Consider the following 13,796-nt stretch of genomic DNA (forward strand, 5'->3'; position numbering starts at 1 on the left):
TCATCATTAAAACCATGAAAATTGTTTAAGGTTCACACACTCACTTGGTTTAATTGGCCTCATTCCTTTTTATTTTGTCATTCTTTATCCTAATCAATCATCCTATTAAATTTTCATGTATCACAATTTCAACTACATTTGAATAAAGATTCAATCAAATTTTTTTTTCTAACTTGTGTCTAATTAATCTCACTATTTAATATTTAAACACAAAATCTTTTTTTCCACAAATCAAAATTAATATTCTAGTTTTTTTTTATTTGAGAAAAATAAAACTAGAAAACAAATTAAAGTTAAAACTAAAAATAAATCAAGCATATAATTCAAGAATAGCAATTCAAACCAAAATAAAAAAATAAATAAAAACAAAACAAAATAAGAAAATAAACATAAAACAAAACAACCGAATAATAATAATAAGAAAATAAAAAGAAAATTCAAATAACTGAAAAAGAAAAGAAAATTAGAAATATAAAACTATATTTTTGCTCAATCCTTGCTTCCTAAGAAGTTATCCAAGTCCGTGTTAAAATCTTCATTTATAGTTATAGATGACCCTGCTTCATTTGCTGGATCTGTCCCCAGGCCAAAATACATAAGCTCCAAACTGATCTGGAGGTAAATAAGGATTGGGTTGCCTTTGAGGATTTTATTTTTTTTTGCAAAAATTGCTCGCTTGAACAAGAATCCCAGTAGGAAACTCAATTTTTTTGTCGTAGAATTCGCTTGAGCGTGATCTGTCTCGCTTGAGCGAGATTCGTCTCGCTTGAGCGAGATTCGTCTCGCTTGAGCGAGATTCCCTGCAGGAAACTCAAATTTTGCATCATCAAACTCGCTTAAGCGACATTTACCTCGCTTAAGCGGGATGACTCTAGAGAGCACCCCTTTTTTCGTTGTCCAACTCGCCTTAATAAAATGCCTTGTTTTCAATAATTTATTTTAATTAAAATGACGATTTCCTACACATATATCTGGCATTAGGGAATTTAGTTAGATTATTTCTCTAAAAATAAAAACTTCAAAAATTGAAGCTAATTGAATTGGTTTAATTACCTTTTTCGTTCCTATATTTATAGTCAATAGTCAATTTGGTACAGTGGTTTTTAAAAAATTCAATTTGGTCCCTAAGTTTTTTAAAATGTATTCAAAATGGTATTTTCTGTTAAATATCACCAAACAGCGTTAAGTGGTGCTTATGTGGCAGACACGTGTAAGTTACGTGGATGGTGCTTACATTACTTTAGTGAATACTTAATTAGGGTTTAGGTTATTCAAATTGGGGATTTTGAATTTCTGATTTAGGATTTCTAATACGAGGATTGCTCCCCTGGTTGGATTTTGTGGTGCGCTTTCCTGCTTCGATTCCATTCGAAGGTGTGCTCCCCTCATTCGATTCTGTGGTGCGATCGTGAGTTACGATGGTGAGTTGCGTTCCTATGGTCGATTTGGAGGAGCGATTATGTGGTGCGGTCCAGAGGTGGTGAAGGGGCAGCGATTGCGATCCAGACCGTGGTGTCGTTTTTGTGATTGCTTATTTATAAGGTTAGAAATTTTTTACTTAGTTTCAGAGTGGTTCTGTTTTTTATTACTTTTAGAGAACATATACAGAGTTGTTTATGATGTAGGGGATCATAGAATCGGGGAGCACACCTCCGAATGGAATCGAAGCAGGGAAGCGCACCAGCAATCCTCGTATCAGAAACCCTAAATCAGAAATTCGAAATCCCCAATTTGAATAACCTAAACCCTAATTCAGTAATGTAAGCACAATCCATGTAACTTACACGTGTCTGCCATATAAACACCACTTAACGCCGTTTGGTGATATTTAACATAAATGACCATTTTGAATACATTTTAAAAAACTTAGGGACCAAATTGAATTTTTTAAAAACCACTGTACCAAATTGACTATTGGCTATAAATATAGGGACAAAAAAGGTAATTAAACCAATTGAATTTTTAAAATATTTATCTTTTATATTTTTAGTTGTTTTAGGATTTATGTACATTAAAAAATACAATCTATTAAAAAAATATAGTTCATTTAAAAAAATACAAAAATGAAAATAACACAATTTTGAAAATTTCTGAAAGTAATATGATTCCCTGCAAGTATAAAAAATTCTTAAAAGTAACCCCTGAAAGTAATCGGGATTTACAAAATCATCGAAAAATAATCGATTTTTCAGAAATTGATCAAAACTACTGATAATCTGATAACAACGCTGAGTGAATAGAAGAAAACAAACCACGAATAATGAGTTAAAATTTTCGAGAATGACAAAAAATAACTATTGTAGTCCATTTTTTCTGAATTCTAAAACTTCATCGTACGTTATAAATTATAAATTATGTAGGATGCGAAACTTTAACAGAAATATTTGTTGTTTGCTTACTAAAAAGGTATAAAATATACATATAAAATTGAATGTTAATGGAAAATTCATCCCAAATTATTTAATTGAAAAATGATTGTTCTTATATTAATAGGAACGCTGAATATGTTTATGTATATAATTGTTACAAGCAAGTGATGAGAATATTTTTTAGCAAATAAAGGAGTAATATAATTTATCTTTATATATATATGAATTAAAGTCTTAGTAAAATTTGATAAGAAGAAAAATATATAAAAAATACTCACAAATATGATTTTGAGTTAGATATTAAATAAAAAAACACTTAACATGTTAATATCTTAATTATATATATATATATATATATATATATATATAAATTCACACTGTACATAAATGAAGCATGTGAGACGTGTATTTCCAGAACTAATCTTTTACAGTTTTATCATTCGTTGATAATTGTTATAGATAACTTAAAATCAAATATCAACACAAGGATAAACTACACCCTTTTGATCTTATCAACCACAACTACACGTTTTTACCAATTTTCATTCACGAGGTCATCTCAACCATCATTAAATACATTCCTTATCTGCATATTTAATTCAATACTTCATAAACACCAATTTATAACAAAACTCTGTAATCACAATAGCCTTTTTTTTTCTTACCAAAATAAATAAACAATTTTTTCTTACCCTAATTATTTTATTTTAGCTTAATGTTAGATAAATAATTCTTAGCTATCAAAACCTCTTCTTCATAAGGGTAAACAAATGTCCTTTTTTTTTCGAAGATAAATTAGTGTAATGACACAATTAATTTATAAACTTCACAACTCATAAATTCAGAAAATATATCATATCATACTCCACAAAAAATAATCACAAATTTTCTGAAATCTCTTTCTCCTTTTCCCATCACAGCAATGCTAATCTCTGTCTAATTATGGCTAACCAAGAATCATCTTCCCCTGCCAGATCAAGTAAAAGTATGAATCACTTATCCTCAACGTTTTACTTTCTTATTACATCACTCTTTCTTTATATCTTTGGATCCTCTCGTATTTATCCTTTGTTTTGAAAAAACAAAGTTAACTTTACTTTTGCATTAAGATTTTTTTTTTCTCATATAAGAAACAAGACCACAACGTAATGATTGGGTACATTGTATGATATTTTGGTCGTAGGTTGTTGTTGTGTTTGTGTAAATTATCTAATTCCCTTCTGCCGACATTTCAGCACTTAGTCTATCTTTGTTTCCAAAGAATAGAGAAACTTTAGTATAGATTCTCTTTTAGATTGTGAAACCTTATCCACAACCAATTCAATTTATTTTTTTACAAGATAACTCAATGAGAAGTGAGAGCGTGGAAAAGGTGGCCTTACCAAACATTAATCTTTCATTATTAAAATAATAAATATCGATATAATCCTATGAGGATAGACTTCATCTTCTTAATATAACATTTCTCTGTCCTTTTTAAGATAAGCTTAATCCACCATAGCCATATATTAATAAATTATACCATGTCTTTCAAGTTTCAACAAAAGTTAATAATAAATTACCATGTGACATCCAATAATTATCCCTTTCATCATTAACCAAGAATAACAAAATTAAAAAACTCCAAAATTTCTGTTCTGAACATTTTCAAACTAAAATCAATAACTATATCTATCTATACTGCAATAATATTAATATAGATATACAAAAGTAAAAGCAAATTTATAGCTGAAGTTATACCTTATATATACTTATAATGTATTATGTTAATTAAATTCTATAATAAATGTAATTATTATATTTACATGTGTAGTCCCTTTCATAAAAGAGTGAACTCCTTATGTGAATGCATATTTATTTTTCATGATAGTCTATTTACATATGGTTACAAAATGCACAGGTAGACTTAAATATTTGTTTGATACAATTTAATTTTTAAAAAATAATTTAATGAAATTTTCATGTATAAACGACCGAATTCATTTATTAAGTGAATAGTGAGAAAATATTACATATTTTAAAATCTTATGTTAAAATAGAGCTTAATTATACATTTTATTAATCAACCTACAGTGTATTTTGGGTGAAGAGTAGAAGATAAATATTGAAAAAGAGAAATATAATAGAAAAGTATAACATTAAATTCAATAAATGTGATAAATAAATAAAATTGAATGTTGGATATTATTTGGTGCAATGAATGATTGTTAAGTAGTGTAGTTAAATTAGTGTCAAAGATTAGTAAGAAACTTGGGATATACTTTTTGGAGGTTTGTCCTGGAAGAACGCGCGGAGTAGAGCGTGGACTTAGTTGTTCGTTGGAGTAGGACACGTGGAGCGCGTGAAGGAGGAGGTGGAACAGGAGCGCGTGAGGAAAGGTGTGAGGAACAGTGAAGGGCGGCTGAGAGGTGAGTGCCGAAGAAGAAGGCCCAAGGCCCAAGGGTTGAGGAAGAGTGTGGGTGGGCCCACTGAGGAAGGAAACATGAGAGTGTGTATTTATGGAGTCTGTGTTCTCTATTCTTCTTCAACAAACAACAAAACCAAGAAAGAAGAGAGAATTGGAGGAGTAAGAGAGAGAGAGAGAGAGGAAGAAGGCCTCAACTGTGGAAGGGTTTCCAGAGAGGAGACATGCCCGATTTCAACCGACAGTTCTATTTCTCTTTGCTTCACCTTACCAGATCCCAAAGGTTCTCTCTCTCTCTCTCTCTCTGCAACTGTTTCTTTCTCTTATTTATTCTGCCTTGTCCTGTCTCCACCAGCCACCTTTTTCATTGCTTGTTTCCTTCTAACATTCCTGTTATGGAATTTACTTTTTTTTTTCTGTGGGGTGTTTCAAATTTGCTGTTTTACTTTTGCATGTGGAGTTTGTTGTTATGGTCACTGCTCAGTGGTCACTAGTTTTTGTGAACTTGATCTTGGCCACAGTTTATGCTGTTTTTACTTCTTTTTTAGCGTTGTGTTTACTGAAAGAGTCAACTGACTCAAAAGAGATGAGCTGTGATGCGGTTTTTGTTTTTTTGTTTTAGTATTGGTCTCTCTGTTGTCTGGATTATACTGTGATCCAGCGATTTTGGACTGTCTGTGTGCTACTGTGATAGAAAAATAGTCTGTTTTTTTATTAATGCATTTGCATGATTTAGGTTCTGATGTGGTATTCCGTACATAGCAAAAATGCCCCTTGCCCAGAGTCTATATATATCATTTGCCTCTCTTTTCTGTAGGGTAGGGTCCTAAACGGGTCAGGTTGGGTCCAGTTTGGCTAATTTCATTACCCAAACTGATCAAAAATACCTGGTTTGGGTGGGTTGGGATTGTTCATTTCTTTTCTGTCAAACCCCAATGGACTCAACTATGTGGATATTGGGTTGTGTTGAATCGGTCTATTATATATATATATATATGTGTGTGTACCCAAACTTAAATATTGTTTTGGATTTAAAATAATAAATAAAGGCCAATATATATAATAATGAAAATTAGATCAACTAGTTTGGTCAATGATGGTCATTCATTGGGTTGACGGGTTAAAAATAAAACCTGTTACCCGAACAAGAAAGGCATTGAGTTTTAATGGATCGGGTTGGATTTGACCCTTCACAACTCTCACACCCAAACCATTTTGTTTGGACCCGGTCGGTTTGGGTGTACAGAGATTACCTTGAGCACTCATACTTTTTAAGTTTCAGAAGGGTATATTTCGTATAATGTACATTGTGTGGGAGTAAACCTCTAATTGTTGTATTTCGTTTCCTCTTTGTACAATATCAAGACTAGGATGTGGAGATTGAAAGTTTTTGAAATTGCTTATGCTATACTACTTAATACTTATATATCCGAGTCATTATATTCTATATGCCTCTGTAAATAAGAATGTTTTTTGAGACTTCTAATTCTTTGCTTAATAAGATATATACTCATTTTGTAGGATATGATTGAAGGTTTTGAGAACTAAGGCTGCAATACTGTATACATTTTTCTCAAGAAATGGTAAGCTATATTTCATACTAGACTACTTTTTGTTTAGAATTATCCATTTTTAAATTGTCTGATATACATTGTAAATCACCTACCATAACCGTTACAGTATTATTAATAAATTTTATTTATGTAAATGTAGGAATAATGTAGTTATGGTAATGGTATAATGTGATAATTTATTAGGGAGTCGGTCACTGTGCTTAGAGGTGTCTGTAGTGCAGTGATGGTAAGAAAATATGGGTGCAATTGATATTTTGTTAGAGACTTGGGGATTTGTAAAAATTACCTTGAAATGTGAATAATCCATGGTAGAGATGGGAGTCCCAACTCGCATTTGTCTTGGGAATCAATCAATCCTTCTGGAAATTGTTTTTCAAATAGATAAAATGGGTACCTTAGATTTATTAGCATAATAAGTTCTAGAAAATACTTTGGCAAATAAAAGATCTCCTAAAATTTTATTATAGTTTGTCTTACTTTGGTTGAAGTAGTGAGTTTTCCATTCAAATGAGTAGAAGTTCTACCTGATAATTGAATATGGAAACATCAAGTTCTATGGCATGTAATATAAGGTTCATTTCATTTGTACTCTGATAACTGGGATTTATAAATCATAAACATATGGCAAGTTACTCTTTTTCTGTTCTTTTTTTGGGGAAACTGGCTGATTTGAGATTAAAATATATTCTTTTTTAATTTGCGACCAAGTGCTGTGTTGATATCTTGCTTTAGAAGTGTAAATATGTTGTTTCCCATGCTTTTGTTCCTCTAATGTGCATCATGCATTATACTTGCACATTCTTTTATAGAATTTGATATTCCTTGCCTTAACCTGTAAACCACCCTAACTTGAAACCATTCCTCTGTCAGGTCAAGATATGGGAACGTAGAAGGTTAAATGAAACCATTCCTCTTGTCGAATCGTCCTGATACCATGTACAATTGTTCACAAGTTGATTTCAGTCATTCAATGGTATGTGAAACTACTGTTTAAGATTTGCTGCTTGAAGTTTCAGTTACTAACAAGCTATCGCTCTCCAATTTTTAGGCCCATACTCCTTATCCTTGTGCTGATCCTTATTTTGCCAGTTCATTAGTTGCTTATGCACCACAGGCTATTGTAAGTTTTCTCAAAGTGCATTTTATAATTAATGATCGTCATTTAGATTAGATTTTAGTGAACTTTTGTTTCATAGCATAATAATTTGATATGATGTAACTGTCTTTTGTATTCATTAGAATCAACCCCAAATGATACCCCAGATGCTGGGATTAGCATCCACCAGAATTGCATTACCAGTTGAGCTTGCAGAAGATGGCCCCATTTATGTCAATGCTAAACAATACCATGGTATACTGAGAAGGCGACAGTCTCGAGCAAAGCTTGAGGCTCAAAACAAACTCATCAAAAGTCGTAAGGTATGCTGCATAAGTAGTTCCACCTCTTTGTGTATATTGCCATATCTTTTTGTGGTTTTTGGAGTTTCCTTTGAAAAGAATGTGGCTCTGGAGGAAGAGTTTTTAATTGAACATTGGATTTTTTACCTGTTTACTTGCATACTCTAATGCATCATGATACACGTCAGTACATCATAGCTTCCATATGTTTTGGTTGTAGAAATAAAAACAAAGGTTTTCATTCTGTATATAGATGTAGACTGTGGAGACATTATGGAGTATTCGTTTGGATACGAAATTAGAATAACCTATAAAGATGAGAATTACATAATCAATCTGAATATGGAACATAGAATGAACCGTGAATCATTAAAATTGCAATTGCATGTTGCGTTATTCTGTAAAGTGTTATTATTCCTTTATGGAGAAAGTCAAGTCATATGGCAAAGCTGTAAAACTTTCTTGAATCTCTTTTGGACTAAAAGAAATGGAGTTACTCCACTGATTTCCCTCCTTTGCCAATGGATTGCAGCCATATCTTCACGAGTCTAGGCACCGTCACGCATTGAAGAGGGTTAGGGGCTCTGGTGGACGCTTTCTCAGTGCCAAACAGTTGCAAGAATCTAACTCTGAACATGTTGAGAATACCCATTCAGGCCCGGGCCCTGTCAAGGTTTATCAAAAGAAAGATGCATCAGAGGTGGAAAGTCATCCCTCAAGGACAGTAGAAAATGCATGTATCACATTTACAGCCATCTCTGGCTTGACAAGCATGTCCAGTAACAGTCTCAATTTCAGGCAGCCCGAACACAACTTCTTGGGGAACTCCTCCAACAAGGGTGGATCATCACAGTGCAGTGGGGGACTCAGTTTTGGTGGTGGAACTCGGCAATGTGCTTCTGTTGGCCGGTGAGAGATGGAACTAATAAAAAAAATGAAGTTCACTGGTCTGGCAAATCATCCTTGGCTTATTTACTTTACTTTCCGAGTTTCATGTGCTTCTGGAACACTCTGCATTAGCATTCAGACCTTTGCTACTGCATTTGCCATGTATTTAAAGTTACTACTGCTTCTCTTTGCTTCTGTTGTTGAACTGGGCCTCAAAGTTTCTGCTTTAAAATATAACTTTTTATCTGTCTCCGTTTATTCCCCAAAATCAAATGACAATGTGGAGAAGAAAATTAAAATGTGCACATTTCTTACTGACATAGGAAAGATCATTTAATTGTTTTAAAAAATGCGTCTTTGGAATTATTCAAATAAATCATAGATGAATTAAGAATTGAGTACGAGAAATTTGGATCATTGATATCATTTGGGTCATTATATTCAAGAAATTATGTTTAAATTGGATTATTTGAAATAATGATTGAAAAACATTTGTCGTAAGATAATGATTAGTAAATGACTAACGGAGGTGTGTGTGTATATATATATATAAGAAATTAAGGTGGTTTGAATAGTCTATATTCAAGTGCATTACAAGAAAACTACACCTGAAAGAATGAATGTATAAAAGTTGAGAGGGATTTGATAAAAGTTTAAACTAGCTTTTGAATTAAAAAGAATGAAAACGAAAGTTGTATAATTTAGGGGCCATTAAAAACAATTGTCAACTGAAAAACATAGCCACAAAGTATGTTAGTTTTATATATTAGTTTTATATATCTTAGAGAAAGGAATAGAAAATTGAAAAAAGAAAACAATTGTTAATCAGTTATATGGAAATTAAATTAAAATCAGTTATATGGAAATTAAATTAAATGAATGAGATTTGAAGTTTAGTTGGAATGAAATTACAATCAATTTTAATGTGATTCGTTCTTTTATGAAATGTGTGCTTCTTTCTTATGTATATAGTTGATTATTGTCATTACATAAAATAAAAAATTACATAAAATAAAAGATTTAGAAATATTAGTATACATAAAATAAAAGATTTAGGAATATTAGTATATAAATCATGGCATAAATATTATAACCAATAAAGTTCACAAGTAAAATTAGTGTTCTATATTATGTCTCCAAAAAGATTTGAACATTGTAGGTTGCTTATCAAAGCTCATCAAACTTCAATCCCAATCCTTTAGCAATCTCACTGCGGATCCTTCCCACATCCGGCAAATTCGTCATTAGTACCAATTCTATGCCTATTTACAGTAAGAATCTCAATTCTCAACTCAAATTTGAAATTTGAAAGCTTTCTTTCAAAGTACAACTCCATCCAAATCAATTTTTCAAAATCGAGGTTCTCGTGCTACTTCGTTTTTCACACTTAAACTATGACTTTATATTTTACAAATTTTACATTGATATTTAATGTTCACATTACTCCAGGAGTAGCTCAAAGTGAGAAAAACTGAAGCATAGTGAAAGCTAAAAAATACCTCAAGAGATTTTCTTATCGCCAAAAAGCACTTTCTTCTACCAAGGATTAAGTTGTTTCTAACATGGTAAAAGCTAAAAAATATTTATCTCAAGTGGAACTCCACGAAATTGTCTTAACCTCAGTTTTCACAATAGAACTTCTCAAGCTTCCTCAACCAAACACAATATTAGAGAATTATTCTGAAATCATTAGAGCTACACCTTCAAAAATAAAATAAAAAAAAAGAAATCAGGGCAAAACTTAGGGTTATTTTTTATGGTTCCAGTCGCGTTCTGTCGTTTTCACTGTCGCACGCATTCTGGCATTCTCACAGTTGCACGCGTTCTGGCGTTCTCACACACTTTTCTCACAGCTCGCACTCAAAATAAGTTTTCATGCGAATGTCTCAACGACTCTGTTAAAAGCTTCAAAAAATTTACTCTTTTCTTCACAACAGTTTTCAAATAAATAAAAACTAATTGTTTGCGTAGGCTTAACCTTCACAAATTTCTTATTTATTTAAATTTAATTTTAAAATAGATAACGTAAATTTAGTCTTCAAATTATTAAATTTTTATTTTTATTTATATTTTTAGTAGTAATCGTTTCCTCATTTTTTAAAGTTTAAGAGAATATAACACACGCTTTCCCATTTTTTTTAAATATCGAAGAATTAGTTCACTAAATTTAGAGTTGACATATCACTCTCGCTTTTTTTTCTTCAGCTAATTCAATTTTTTTGCATAGTGATAAGGGATGTCGTAACAATTATTTAAGTATTGATAGGCAGTGTAAAATATTAAAGGAAACTACATACTATTTGAATATACATGTATTTTTACATTTTTAATTAATAAACACAATCAAAATAACTATAAAACTTAAACACGAAACAAAATAGGGAAGGAACTAGACTTGCCATCCTATTTAATGCAATCCATGCATGATAAACAAAAACAAAATTTATTTAACACATGGTAAAAAAACAACTATTCTATAACTATTTTTTGAATAAAATATTATATTATAATAAAATAATTTTTTTAGGTGTTAAAAAAAATAAAATTGGGTGTACAGTTTCAAGTATCATTATCCTAAAGAAAATGGTAAACTATTGAAGATAACATCAATGTAAAAGGAATTGTACAATAACTAATGAAGATTTAAAGCATCATGCAAAAGCTTAAGAGAATAATTGATTTAAATATGGCTATTATAATGAATAAAATAAACATAACTGGCAGTAAAAAATGCTTATAAAGATGCTTCTCTTGATGCTCTGCTACTCTATCTTTTATTCTCTCCCTGCTTTCTCTTTTTTTTTTCTGCTTATATGAATTGGGTGGAGATGAGGAGAACCAGGGAGGAGAATTGACATACATGCAGAGAATTGATGTTGTGGGAGAGAGAAAAACAGAAAGGTAAGAGAGAGAGAGAGAGTTACATAGTATAATTTTTTTTATTCTTATTAATAAATTATATTTATTGTAAATAAAAAATATTTTAAATTATAGATATTATTTTATTATATATTTTTCTCTTAAATATAATCCAGATAAAATAAATTGCAGCATTTCATTTAATATTTTTAAAGTTTCATCAAATTAAGCAAAAATATATTTGTATTATGAAAAGATATTATTTTTTCTATTTTTAAATTTACCTTTTTAAATATATTTTAGGATCTTTTAAATTTTATCATTTTTTCTAATCAATTGCACTTTATTTTATTCAACAGTTTTAATTACAATTTGAGTATTGATATGTTGTCATCATCAAATTCTACTATCATGTTTCATTCATCATGCATATATTAAAATTATGGTACATGAATATAAATATTTTTAGTCACGCACACCATAACTACATACGGAATATCATTTGATAAATTATGATAAATAAATTTTACCAAAAATTAACACTCCATACATACCAAAATTTTACCAAAAGTTAAGATTTGATGGTAGCATACTACAAAATCATTTGTAGTACACACATATTACTCTATATACATGTGTATAAGTGATCCATGTAGGATCATTGAAGCAAAACATGCATTTCAAAATCAATTATATATATATATATATATATCCATAACATATATAATTAATCAGATATTTTATGGATCATATTATATGTAAAACATGTATAAAAATATACATTATATATATATAAATATCAAACATGACATAACACCATTTTAACATATCGTCACTTAATTGAACTATTTTTACTTAAGCGACCTCATCATTATACACAAGGTATTATATGTAAAACATGTATAAAAATATACATCATATATATATATATAAATATCAAACATGACATGACACCATTCTAACATATCGTCACTTAATTGAACTATTTTTACTTAAGCGACCTCATCATTATACACAAGGTATAAACCATTTCAGTCGAGTGATGTTTTTGTCACTTGAGAACAACACATTTACAAGGCACTCCACGCTTTAACTACCACCTTGTTTCTTCAATGTAAATCACTTGAGCATTACTACCAACGCTTCAGCGACAACCACTTATTTAAAGAAATCCAACAAGTTCTAGAAACTCTTCAATCATCATAAGGCGTTTGAACATCTAACAAGCGCTCGAGTGTTTATAACATGTGTCACATATCGCCACACATAGTGACATGTGTACACCATCTCACCTCTCACTCAAACTTTTATAAACCATGTTTGAGTCATCAACCATATCGGTTGAGTGTCGTGTCCAATATTATATGCTTTCGGGTGAGAGACAATTACCTTAACATCTCTCTCACTTGAGCTCCAAACCATCGCTTAAGCAACCAACATGACATAAGACAGTTACTGTAACTAATGCACATTGTTTGAGTTTCGTTTAAGGAACGTTATATTACACAAGTAATACTTGACCTGAGAGCAACCTAAACTACCAAAAAACAACATTTTTTCAACTTATCAATTGATTCAAAGACTTTTCCTTTTCCATATTGATAAATTAAATTGTTCTAAAACTTCCAACGGAGAATATATCAATATTACTCCACATATCCATTCAAAAATTCATATATTGCATATACTATTCAATTCACTGCATTTCATATAACAACAACGATCATATTGCAGAAACAATCATATTAATCCTCATTTTTTTTTTCTAAATTGAAGCTTGTTTTATTCAACAAACCCTTCAAAATCACCCCAACAATCTGCATAAGCTTCAAAATCTCAACCCTACCACTAAAAACATCTATTCTTAACTAACTCATCCAAAAACTATTTAGCAAAATTAAGAATGAATTGATTAAAGCAACTCTAATTTCCTTATTTTTTTCAAAAACCTATGAAAAAAAACATTAGAGAAAATGCAAAGAGAAAGAAATTTTTCTAAAAGTGTTTTTTTATATGAACTAATAAATGAACTACTAATGTCTATTTGTAAACATCATACCTAATTTATCCTAAAATTCATTAATAAAATACTGCCAAATCTTAAAAACATATATATATATATAAATATATATTAATATGTTATTTAAAAGCCATTTAAGTACTTAAAATATAAGACAACAGAAAAGGAAAACCTGATTACAATTATGATTCTTTTATATTAAATAGACTAAAGTTAAAAAAAAAATATTAAAGGCTGAAAGTATATTTCAAATTTAAAAAATAGAGGTACAATTGAACCCAAAA

General features: G+C 30.4%; 1 protein-coding gene across 1 annotated transcript; it reads left to right on the plus strand.

Moving 5' to 3' along the window:
- The first annotated feature begins 4,938 nt into the window (after positions 1-4,938).
- On the plus strand, positions 4,939-8,886 carry LOC137807191 (nuclear transcription factor Y subunit A-7-like). The gene is made up of 6 exons (XM_090300712.1): positions 4,939-5,056; positions 6,295-6,356; positions 7,218-7,320; positions 7,396-7,467; positions 7,587-7,766; positions 8,278-8,886. The coding sequence occupies exons 3-6, from the start codon at positions 7,246-7,248 to the stop codon at positions 8,656-8,658; spliced, it is 708 nt and encodes a 235-aa protein (XP_090156838.1). The 5' UTR covers positions 4,939-5,056; positions 6,295-6,356; positions 7,218-7,245; the 3' UTR covers positions 8,659-8,886.
- Positions 8,887-13,796: the final 4,910 nt, after the last annotated feature.

This window comes from Phaseolus vulgaris, chromosome 3, assembly GCF_051622355.1.
Source record: "Phaseolus vulgaris cultivar YP4 chromosome 3, ASM5162235v1, whole genome shotgun sequence".
NCBI lineage: Eukaryota > Viridiplantae > Streptophyta > Magnoliopsida > Fabales > Fabaceae > Phaseolus > Phaseolus vulgaris.

Coding starts and splice junctions, on each gene's coding strand:
- LOC137807191 (XM_090300712.1), top strand. CDS start 7,246: ATGAAACCATTCCTCTTGTCGAATCGTCCTGATACCATGTACAATTGT. Junction 7,321..7,395: donor TTGATTTCAGTCATTCAATG/GTATGTGAAACT, acceptor TCCAATTTTTAG/GCCCATACTCCTTATCCTTG. Junction 7,468..7,586: donor CTTATGCACCACAGGCTATT/GTAAGTTTTCTC, acceptor TGTATTCATTAG/AATCAACCCCAAATGATACC.